General features: G+C 42.6%; 1 protein-coding gene across 4 annotated transcripts in view; it reads left to right on the forward strand.

The window, feature by feature from the left end:
- Positions 1 to 12,581, forward strand: part of LOC144592116 (protein unc-13 homolog B-like) — a 344,358-nt gene that overhangs the window by 112,133 nt on the left and 219,644 nt on the right. For all 4 annotated transcript variants that reach the window (XM_078396494.1, XM_078396502.1, XM_078396509.1 and 1 more), the window contains exon 4: positions 277 to 394. In XM_078396494.1, the coding sequence (XP_078252620.1) occupies positions 277 to 394 (118 nt within the window). The remainder of the gene's footprint in view (positions 1 to 276; positions 395 to 12,581) is intronic.

Consider the following 12,581-nt stretch of genomic DNA (forward strand, 5'->3'; position numbering starts at 1 on the left):
GCAGCAAAGTCACCAAAATATAGATATGGGTGTCAAATTTGTAACATAACAAAAATAACAGAGTAATGCATTTCTATAGAGTTATTCTTATTGGTCAGTAAAACTACCTTTGGGAGGTAATAATATTTTTTGTGCATTGATAGGTGTTGTGCACAAGAAGTTATGACTTGGTTTCGGCATCAATTTTATTTCTTTTTACAGAGGTATTGAAATATTATTTAGAAGTGCAATATAATACAGCTGTGAGTTAAGATGTTTTCATTTTCTTTTCAATAGTGAGATCAGCCGGTTGGAACTTGGCTTGATTGTTGAAGTCTGGAACAAAGGGTTAATCTGGGATACAATGGTGGGAAATGTGTGGATACCACTGAAGAACATTCGGCAATCTGATGAGGTAGGAATTTAAATATTATTGCAAATTAAATAACCTGGGAAATGTTATCTCTGCTACCTTTGAATAAGTCCCCAACTTCTTGTATAATGGTTCCTTCAGAAATTTTCCTTGGTAACTTATTAACCGTGATTGGCATTTTTACAGCATTTGAGTAAAATGTGTTAATTATTTCATTGATTTACTGGATAGAACCCCTGAAGAGGTATTCTTTAACAATTTTTTTGGTTGCACGCATACTGATTGATTGGCAGTTCATGCTTTCTAGTACTGAAAGATCTACATTTTTTGAATAAAGTTGTACTTTTAGTCATGTTGTCCTTACTTCTTCAAGACTTCAGACTGAAGAAGGCTCATGACTTGAAACATCGTCTGTCATTTTCCTCTGCCCATGCTGCCTGACTCGCTTTTCCGACAGCACTTTATGTTTTGCTCAAGATCCCAGTACCTGAAGTCTCTTGTGTCTCAAATATGAGGTGATGCATTTTGAAAAGTTAAACCAGATTAGAACTTGCACAGTAAATGACAGCATCCTGAGAAGTGTTGTAGAAACATAGAAGGGTATATATTGCCCTGAAAATGGTACCGCACCTAGACAAAGTGGTGAAGAAGGTGTATGGCATGCTTGACTTCATCGGGTGCGATATTGCTTAATAGAGTTGAACGTCATGTTACATCCGTACAGGATATTGGTGAGATGATAACTGGAATATTGCGTGCAATTCTGTTCGCTATGCAGTGGGAATGATATGATTAAGTTCAAGGGGGTACAGAAAATAGTTATTCGGATGTTGTCAGGGCTGGACAGCTTGAGTTGCGGGGAGAAACTGGTAGGCTGGGAGAGTATACTGTGGAGCAAAAGAGACTGAGGGATGACCTTAAACAGATTTATAAAATGATGAGGGGCATAGATAAGGTCACATTCTTTTCCCCAGAGAAGAGTCCAAAATTAGAGGGGAATAGATTTATGGTGAGAGGGGAATGATTTAAAGGAGGCATGAGAGGCAGGTTTTGAACATAGAGGGTGGTGTGTATGGAGCCAGTTACCAGATACAATTACATTATTTAAAATACACTAGCTGCTGTGGACCCGTTGGATCCAAACCTCTTATGCATTGGTGTAGCACCCTCCCCTACCCCACTCATCCCCTCCCCCCTTCCCCTCCCCCCCACTCACCCACTCAACCACTCACCCACTCCATCCCCACTCAAACCCCCTTATCTCCCCCTCCTCCCCTCCTCCCCCCCTCCCCCCCTCAGCCACTCCGTTCCCCAACCCCCCTTAAAACTCCCCCGGGGCTGGGGGCGGGCGAGGGGGGAGAGGAAAGGGGAGAGGGAGCCACTCACCCCAGCCCCGGGCGGCCATCGCAGCGGCCAGCAGCAGGAGAGCTCTCCTCACACCCCCTCATTGGCCGCCACACCCATCACTTGGGTGGGTCCTGCCCCTCCAGGCGGCAACCCTCCCCCAACTGCGCACCCGCTGATCCGACGGCCATCTTACCGTTGTGACGCAAGATGAACACTTAAGTATTAGATCAACAGGACCCAACTGCGCATACGCGGATCCGTTGGGTTCCCATTGTGACGTCGAACACGGAGGTATTACTGCGCAGGCGTGGCTGACGGGCAGGGAAAGTGGAAAAGGGGTTTATTAAAGTTTATAAAGTGATTTATTAAAGTTTAAAAAGTTAATAACTTAAAAAATATAACAACCATTTGAACCGCAGGCCAATGGTGAGTAAGGTGGGCCTAAAATAGTTGCGCTATCGTGTACCGTTTTGGTAGTATTTTGGGAACAAACTGACATGCAATCCAATATACGTACGAATATTTTAGTAATATATATTTATAGATTTGGACAGCTTCATGAATAGGACAGATGTGGGGAGATATGGGTCAAATGCAGGCAAATGTGAATATCTCAGGAAAACACCTCAGTTGGCATGGACGAGCTGGGTAATAGGACATGTTTCTGTGCTGTAGAACATTGACTCTATAAGATGCAACCGTAGCCATGAAATTATAAATTTCTTGGTTAATTTAAATCAAAATGATAATCTTACTGAAGCAGATACCTATCAGAGCACAGCCTTGTTTTTGTGGTAACTTTTGATCCAAAATTCTCCACAAACTTCTGCTCATCCTGTCTGCATGATAATTAACAGAAATTGTTACCATCACTTTACATGCGTGAGATTATCTCAGAATCGCAAAACAGCGAATTATTTTGAAGGAAAAAGCTGCAGAAGCTGGAAAATTTAATACTCAGCAGACCAGGTTGCATCTGCTGAGAGAAAAAATGTATTAACGTTTCAGAATGGGAAATAAGTGATAACAAGTTTGTTTTGATTGCAGAAAGAGAACATATTGGACCTTGTGCTGGGAAATTGAAACATAGAAAATAGGTGCAGGAGGAGGCCATTCGGCCCTTCGAGCCAGCACTGCCATTCATTGTCATCATGGCTGATCATTCACAATCAGTAACCTGTGCCCAACTTCTCCCTGTATCCCTTGATTCCGCTAGCCCCTAGAGCTCTATCTAACTCTCTCTTAAATTCATCCAGTGACTTGGCCTCCACTGCCCTCTGTGGCAGAGAATTACACAAATTCACATCTCTCTGGGTGAAAAAGTTCCTTCTCACCTCAGTTTTAAATGGCTTCCCCTTTATTCTTAGACTGTGGCCCCTGGTTCTGGACTCGCCCAACATTGGGAACATTTTTTCTGCATCTAGCTTGTCCAGTCCTTTTATAATTTTATATGTCTCTATAAGATCTCCTCTCATCTAAACTCCAGTGAATACAAGCCTAGTCTTGTCAATCTTTCCTCATATGTCAGTCCCGCCATCCCAGGGATCAATCTCGTGAACCTACGCTACACTGCCTCAATTACAAGGATGTCCTTCCTCAAATTAGGAGACCAAAACTGTACATAATACTCCAGATGTGGTCTCACCAGGGCCCTATACAACTGCAGAAGAACCTCTTTACTCCTATACTGAAATCCTCGCGTTATGAAGGCCAACATGCCATTAGCTTTCTTCACTGCCTGATATACCTGCACGCCAACTTTCAGTGACTGGTGTACAAAGACACCCTCACTGTACTTCCCCCTTACCTAACCTGACACCATTGAGATAATAATCTGCTTCCTTGTTTTTGCCGCCAAAGTGGATAACTTCACATTTATCTATATTATACTGCATCTGCCACACATCTGCCCACTCACTGAACCTGTCCAGGTCACCCTGCAACCTCCTAACATCCTCTTCGCAGTTCACACTGCCATCCACACTGCGGTTTGTGTCATCCGCAAACCTGCTAGTGTTACTTCTAATTCCTTCATCCAAATCATTAATATATATGGTAAACAGTTGCGGCCCCAACACAGAGCCTTGCGGCACTCCACTCATCACTGCCTGCCATTCTGAAAAATACCCGTTTACTCCTATTCTTTGCTTCCTGTCTGCCAACCAATTCATTATCCATGTCACCATCCTACCCACAATACCATGTGCTCTAATTTTGCTCACCAATCTCCCATGTGGGACCTTATCAAAGGCTTTCTGAAAAGGCTTCCCTTCATCCATTTTACTTGTCACATCCTCAAAAAATTCCCGAAGATTAGTCAAGCATGATTTCCCTTTCATAAATCCATGCTAACTTGGACATCCTTTTAGTGCTATCCAAATGCATCGTTATTACCCCTTTAGTAATTGACTCCAGCATCTTCCCCAACACCGAAGTCAGGCTAACTGGTCTGTAATTCCCCGTTTCTCTCTCTCGCTCCTTTCTTGAAAAGTGGGATAACATTAGCTATCCTCCAATCCATAGAAACTGATCCTGAATCTATTGAACATTGGAAAATGATCACCAATGCGCCCACTATTTCTAGAGCCACCTCCCTGAGTACCCTGGGATGCAGACCATCAGGCCCTGGGGATTTATCAACCTTCAGTCCCATCAGTCTACTATTTCTCTCCTAATGCAAATTTCTTTCAGTTCCTCTACCTCCCTAGATCCTCTGACCTCTAGTACCCCTGGGAGATTGTTTGTGTCTTCCTTAGTGAAGACAGATCCGAAGTACCTGTTCAACTCTTCTGCCATTTCCTTGTTACCCATAATAATTTCACCCGTGTCTGCCTTCAAGGGACCCACATTTGACTTTGCTACTCTTTTTCTCTTAACATATCTAAAGAAGCTATTACTGTCCTTCTTTATATTCTTGGCCAGCTTCCCCTCATACTTCATCTTTTCATCCCGTATTGCCCGTTTTGTTACCTTCTGTTGTCCTATGAATGTTTGCCAATCCTCTGGCTTCCCGCTACTCTTTGCTGTATTATACATCTTTTCTTTTAGTTTTATTCCATCCTTAACTTCCCTTGTCAGCCACGTTTGCCTCCTACTCCCCTTAGAATCTTTTTTCCTCTTTGGAATGAAATAACCCTGCGTCTTCCGGATTATGCCCAGAAATTCCTGCCATTGCTGTTCCACCGTCATTCCTGCTAGGATACCTTTCAAGTCGACCTTGGCCAGCTCCTCTCTCATGCCTTCAAAGTCCCCTTTGTTCAACTGCAACACTGACACTTCCGATTTAACCTTTTCCCTCTCAAATTGCAGATTAAAACAAATCATATGATCACTACCTCCAATGAGCCTGGCCAGGTGACCGGTGTTTCAGTGGAAAAGTATTTTGCGGATAATGATCATATCTCCATAAGTACAAAGATTATTTTGAATAGAGAGAAGGCTGTTTCTTGTGGGAAGGTACTAAATTGGAGTATGGCAGACTACAGCATTATTTGGCAGGAGCCCGGGAGGGTACACTGGGAACAGTTGATATTAGGTAAGTCCACAACTGAAGTGTAGCAGTTGTTTAAAGGCCAGTTGATGGAAGTTCAGAACCGGCATATCATCATATATATACAGCCGGAAACAGGCCTTTTCGGCCCACCAAGTCCGTGCTGCCCAGTGATCCCCGTACATTAACACCATCCTACACCCACTAGGGACAATTTTTACATTTACCCAGCCAATTAACCTACATACCTGCACGTCTTTGGAGTGTGGGAGGAAACCGAAGATCTCGGAGAAAACCCACGCAGGTCACGGGGAGAACGTACAAACTCCTTACAGTGCAGCACCCGTAGTCAGGATCGAACCTGAGTCTCCGGCGCTGCATTTGCTGTAAAGCAGCAACTCTACCGCTGTGCTACCGTGCCGCCCGTTCAACTAAGGATAAGGATGGCAAAGTAAGGGAAACTTGAATGACCAAAGGGGTTGTAAATTTGATCAAAAAGAAAAAGGAAGCGCATGCAAGGTTTAAGATGATGGAATCACTCAGCGCCTTTGAGGAATATAAAGGAGGAAAGAACTCAAGCGGGCAATTAGAAAGGTCAAAGAGGCTACAAATGGCCTTGAGCAGGTGTGGAAAATAGAGCACATGCAGTTGAGAGTGACAACTGTAGTAGAGAGATGCTGTGGTTTTGCAAACATAAATAAGTGTCAAAAGCACAGGTTTTGAAAATCTGAAACAGACACAACAGAGTTTTATCTTCTCTCTTCTGGCCTCATCGGGAGGTTCTTGGGGACTATTGAGGGACAGAGAGACCTTGGAGTACAAGTCCACAGATCCTTGAAGATGCCGACACAGGAAGATAACATGGTCAGGGTATACTGACCTTCATTAAACAGGAAATTAATTCCAAAAGTAAAGAGGTCATGCTCCAACTTTATAAAACCTTGATCAGACCTCAGCTGGAGTAATGTTTGCAGTTCTGGTCACCTGCAAAAGAACGTGCTGTGACTCATCAGCCTCCTCAATATACTCATCTCAAGATAGATCTTGATCAGTAAGTGGTCATCATGGAACATAGAACTATAATCCTGATGTGATTTCACCAATACCCCAAAAACAAACGTGGGACGTTATGCTTCAAGTATTTGAATCCTTTTACAATAAATACCATTCTGGTAGTTTTCCTAATTACTTGCTGAACATGCAGGCAGCCATTTATGAATTGTGGCAAAGGTAGTCTTAAGCTAGTCTTAAATTCCAGGCCTTTGACACAACAGTGAAATATTTTGAAGTGAGGATGTTTGACGAGAAAGTTATAGATGGCAGTGTTCTCATTAATTGAATGACCTTGGCCTACTCTGCAGCACAGGTTGCATTTGTGCAAGATACTGATGAGAAAGATTTGCTAAATTCTAGTCTATAATTAATACACATTGCATCCACTGCATACCTGGACTGAAATAAATAAACCTATAAATCCATGCAAAGGCTGCTGATAATTGTTCAGGTTAGTGTCAAAGTTCCTGAATACTGTGGCAGCTGAACGCATTCAAGCAGAGTATTTTGCTTGTTTAATTATCTACCATTATTTATAATTGGACAAATCCTCCACCATCAACCTCCAGTGGGGTCACCACCAATCAGAAACTTAATTGGAACTGAATACTGTGGTGTGTGAGGCAGATCACAGGACGGTTTACTCTGCAGCAAATAATTTATCTGTCATCGACAGGACACTTCAGGCATGCAATGGAATATTGTCACTATTGTAATTAATGGAAATATGTCTAATGGGTTTATCGTTAACCTGTTCAGCTTATTTTAAGAAGTGTTACAATAGCAGATTTAAAATTGTGCTAGATGTTTTTGACTGCCATAAAGGATTAGCAGCAACGGATTTTTGCCATCAATGTTCATTAGCATATCTTCTTGACTTCTGCTATTTTGTTTATTCAGAATCAGTTCTATTGCTCCCTTGTGATTACTTAATGTTTCCCCGTGGCAAATTTTCTGTTTTCATTTATAATGAAGATGAAATATATTTACTTAATAGATTATGCCATGTTTTAGACCTTCTAAAAGTAAACGCGACCATCATTAACTATTTTAGTTGACGTGCTTCCAATATATACCTTTTGCTGTTTCAACTCATTTCTCCTCCTTTTTTCATATTTCTGTTTTGTCTTCAACTCTTCTTGCCTTTGGCCCCATTTCTCATCATCTTTATGGTTATTGCTTTAATTTTGTCATATGATTAATTTACCTCACTATATACAGAACCTTTACTATGTTTCAGCCTTAACCCTCATGGTATTATATTCAAATTTTGTTTTGTGCCCTTCAGTTTTTGTGCCCACTGCAGACTTACAGATTCCTGCCCACTTATTACATTGAGACTTTTCCATTATATCATTCTTATCTTTGACTCTATTTCTGATTTTCTTGCATTAAATCTATTTGTTGCCACTACTTTGCAGCCATTTCTATTCACGCAGTTATGTGCTCCACTTCACTTCCCAATGGAAATAAATTAATGAATTAATAGCTAATTACAAAGTTTAAAAGGCATTTGGATAGGCACGAGGATAGGAGTGGAGAGAGATAATGCTGCATGACTCTATGAAATGTAATCATATGGTCGCTATGTTGTAACTTGGGCATGAATGAAACAATCACAAACTGTCCTCAACTCTAAGAAAGCTATTTTAAAAATTAAATTGTATATTCCTTTAGATGTCAGTTTTGCTTTTGTTCTATAATTTGCAGTAATTAATTCAAAGATGTAAGATTTGATTAATTGTAATGAACTCTTTTGCTTTTTTCTTTCATTTCTAATTGAACATATCACATTTAACAAGATTAATGCCCTAGATTTTTCAAATTCATATTTTCATGTGTTGTGATATTTTGTACACTTAAGAGGATCCTTAAGGTTAATTTCTCCAATTACATTTTGTGATCATGAACTACTGAAGTCCATCATAAGACGGAGTTTGTACGTTCTCCCCATGACCTGCGTTGGTTTTCTCCGAGATCTTCGGTTTCCTCCCACTCTCCAAAGACATACAGGTTTGTAGGTTAATTGGCTTGGTAAATGTAAAAATTGTTCCTAGTGTGTGTAGAGTAGTGATAAGTGTGCGGGGATCGCTGGTCGGCGCGGACCCAGTGGGCCAAAAGGCCTATTTCCGTGCTGTATCTCTAAACTAAAAAACAAAAAATGAAACTAAACTTAAACAAGATATTCTTGTTACAAGATAGTGCTTACAATGTAATGGCTATTTTTAGAACACATTTCATGGTATCATGCCTGTACATGTTTAACCTTTTAGTTTTTTTAATATGGAAAGTGTGCAAACTGATAAAGTTGTTGTCACAGAAAATGGTTATCTTGTACTCAAATCTACTGAACAACCAGTCAAATTAATAGATTATGAAATTAACAAATTGAATTTCTGATGCAAAGTCTCAACCCAAATGTCAGCATATACCTTTTGTGACCACAGATGCTACTGAATCCATTGAGTTCGAACAGCGTTCTGATTTGTCGTTCCAGATTCCATCTGCAGTCTCTTTTGTCTTCTCAATTTGTGTGGTAGATTGAGAGCTGGAATTCATAATATTTCTGTCTGACACTTTGTTAGGATCCTGATCCTTATATTGAAAGAAAACTAATATCCATCACACGCCTGCTGCAGCTCTGATGGAGTGATAGCGGAGGGCTAGAGAGTTCTCTGGACATCTACATTTTATTGATTAACAGCGTGCCCCACTTGGTAGTAGAGGTGTAGAGGCGTGAAGACGATTTCTATTGTTCATCGTCATTATTGATATTACAGTATAAGCACATGTATAATAAATTATTTCTAATGTGAACCATAGCATCCGTGACCTTTCCCAACCAACATACTTCTTGTCTGCAGATTTATGTCCTATCCAAGCCCTTGCAATCTGCCTGTAGAACCTCATTCTTTGTCTGCGTTGGACTATGTCACAAGACTGTTTACTGTTCCATGTAGGTTACATAGTAACAAGCTTGAACCTGGCATCAGGGAGGCAATATACATCTGGAATCATTTTGCTTATCACAAAACACCTGTATGTTTTCCTGACTGTAGAATTCCATATAACTATTACTCTCTTGACATTTCTCCTCTCTCCGTGTACAGTTAAGGTAGTATATTCTGAGCTCTGGCTGTACTTCCCAGTGACATCCTCTGGCCCCACCAGTTACAAAAATTAATGCTAGTTGCAGAGTAAGATGCCCTCGGAGGTCTGTTGAACTACCCACCTGCTCTTTTATCTGTCACCCATTTCCAATTTGCTGCATTTTCTTCAGCTGTGAGTGACTTCCTGACATGTGTTTTTCATGTAACACACAGACTCACCATTAGACCGTATGTTGTTGCTCAAACTGCAGGTGCAGGAACTGTTATCAGCTTGAGTACTTCCTGCTCTTTTAGTTGTCCAGAACAAGGAAAGCAACCTGGACTGCCTTTGTGGCACAAGATCCATGGTCTACAGGTGTGAGATGCCTTCCACATTTCTCTGTTTTTGTTTAACTCAGTAAGTGGAGATAAATCTTGTTTTAAAAACTCTGACTCATCTTCACTCACTGACCTTCTGCTCTTTATAATTGCGCACAAATCTCCTGGAGCTCCTTTCTCCCATGCTGCTGTCACACTCGTGTGGCTTCTTGCTCCCACACTGGTTTTAAGTACATGGACTCTGTCTCACCCATGCTGGTTTCACACTGAAGGAACCTCTTCTACCATGCGGTTTTGAGCTCTGATTTCTGATGAGCTGATTATTTCAGTTTAATTAACTTAGCTGGTGCATATTCTACTCGCACTCTCATAAATCACAGTAAGTTTGGGATAACCTACTAAACCTGTATTAGGCTGGAATGGATTCAGAATTTAGGAACCCATTCATTTGAATGGAGAAGAATAGCTATACAGGAGTAAGATAAATTTAAGGCAATTTGCATTGTTATTTTGTTTGCTTTACTGGAATAATCTTTTTTAGCTGCTATTAGCAGTTCTGACCAGAGCAGCTTGCATCATACGTCATTTGCTACACAGCTACTACTTTGAGCTGTCATAAATTGAACAATAATGCAACTTACACTTAGACTAACTAATCTGCCGAGAGTTTTATGTATATTTCAATTTCAACCAGGTTTGCTATTTTTTTTTATATGATGAAATGACGTGATCGATGGATGATCACAATTAGTTCATGCCCTGGAATGGCATCAGGGGTATATTACTGCAAGCGACTGTGTCTGGGATTTGTGTAAATGGTGCATGTGTAGGGATATTGCCCAAGGGCCTGTGGTGGGAGAAAAAATGCTGACATCTTAAAAGAGGTTGGCAGTTTGCCAATCTATGTTGCCAAGAAACTCACTTTGCACTGGACAGACAACTGGCAACAAATCTGTTCTGACCTAGTTCACACAGTTGCATTGGTGCCTCTAAGCCAATGCCAACACGCATGATCAACTTCATCGTGGTGGCAATCTGTTCTTTAATGGGAGCAATGTATTCCCAGTTGTCAACTGTCAACCCTTGTATGATTATTTGACAGCTAGTAGTTCTCATCTGAGCAGCCTGCAACTCCACTGAAAAAAATACTTTGGATGACTTTTGCCTGTGCCTGCATAAAATCCGCTGCCTTTTGGAAAGTGAACAGTAATCTAAAGGAATTGATGGGAAAATAGTGAGAATAAACAAACTCTAACGTAGGTACATCTAGATTTAGCAATGAAAGAGGGAAGGATCAAGGTGATGTCAAGATACAGATCATGCCAAAACCTTTGTTTGCAAAGTTGACTGGAAAGGTGGATGAGTGTCTCCAAATATTTGCCTTCCACACATATATCGACTGAAACATTTATCACCTGTTTTGTATCTCACTACATCTCTGTCGTAGTGATCCATGGAACAATATGAATTGCCCAAAGTCTCTGTCAGCACGAGTCTGTGCTCAGCCAGGATCACTTAAGAGGTTGCCAGCTTATTCTACAATATTAAAGCAAACCTAATGTATTCTGGCAAACTAATAGTTTCCACTCAATTGTTTTGGTACACCAAAGAATCTCTCCTTATCATTCTCCTTTGGTAAATTTTTGCAATTATATTGTAATCCAAGAGGAATATCCAATAAACAGCTAAATCCGGGAGCAACTGGTTTGTACAGAGGACTTGGAGACAAAAGTCCTTTGGAAGCTGGTACACTGTAAAGAGACGTCCTTTGCACACAGAGTCTTTTACTGGATATTGTTTATTAATTTCACTACACACATGTTGTGCCCTAGCTGTCCGTGGTCATCACTGGAACTAGAGAGCGAGCTGGAGGTGGGGAAGCTACAATTATACAAGAGACAATGGGGAGTGGTTAGTAGTGGTGAGGTCACTATGTTAAAGGAACATGCACTGATCTACATCCTTCCTCTTGGAAGCAAAAGTGACCACGGCTCATGCGCTAGGCTCAAACTACAAGCAGGGAGCAGATAGAATGCAGCACAACACAGACTACTCGTACACACCGTACCGGACAGGCGGCCTGACCACTCTCCCAGAGCGGGTGCGCAACGCACCATCCCCTCCGGTCGAAGGAACAGCATGGACGGGTGCGGGTACAGAGGCTGGGGAACCAGGGGAAGGAGGAGGACTGGGAAGCGATACACGCGCAGGCGAGGGAGGGGAAGGGGGCTGGGGCGACTGCGGATGTACCGGAGCAGGAGGCACATCAGGCACCGGGGACTGGACGGGAGGTGAATACGGGACCGCGGGAGGCGGTGCAGGCTCGTTTACCAGCATCAGGTGCTGGCGGGTACGACGATACACGGTGCCCTCGTAGTTGACCAGGTACGACCGTGGAGAGTCAGCATTGCCGACGACCACGGCCAGCCGGTGGTGACCGGAGGTGGACTCCATCCGGACAACCTGGCCAGCGAACAGAGGTGGAAGGGGACGGGACGATTTGTCAAAGGAGCGCTTCTGAATGAGCTGCTTTTCAGTGAAGCGCTCCCTGACAGCGGCAGGGCTCCGAGCCGTGGGTTGCAGGGATTGCTGGGAGACGGGGATAGGGGGTCTAGTGGTGCGGGACATGAGGCGCTGGGCAGGGGAACCGAGCGCGGGGTCCCGGGAGATGTTGCGGAGGTTGAGGAGGGCAAGGTACAAGTCCGAACTGTCAAGCCGGCAACGTTCCATCAGTTCCTTAGCGCTGCGGACAGCGCGCTCTGCAAGTCCATTGCTTTGCGGGTACTCGGGGCTGCTGGTGATGTGGCGAAAGTTCCACCGGGTGGCGAAAGCAGCAAACTCCGCGCTGGTAAACTGGCTGCCGTTGTCGGACTGGAGGGATGCCGGGGAACCAAAGGTAGAGAAGTGGCGG

This window comes from Rhinoraja longicauda, chromosome 1 (assembly GCF_053455715.1).
Source record: "Rhinoraja longicauda isolate Sanriku21f chromosome 1, sRhiLon1.1, whole genome shotgun sequence".
In the NCBI taxonomy this organism is placed as follows: Eukaryota; Metazoa; Chordata; class Chondrichthyes; order Rajiformes; family Arhynchobatidae; genus Rhinoraja; species Rhinoraja longicauda.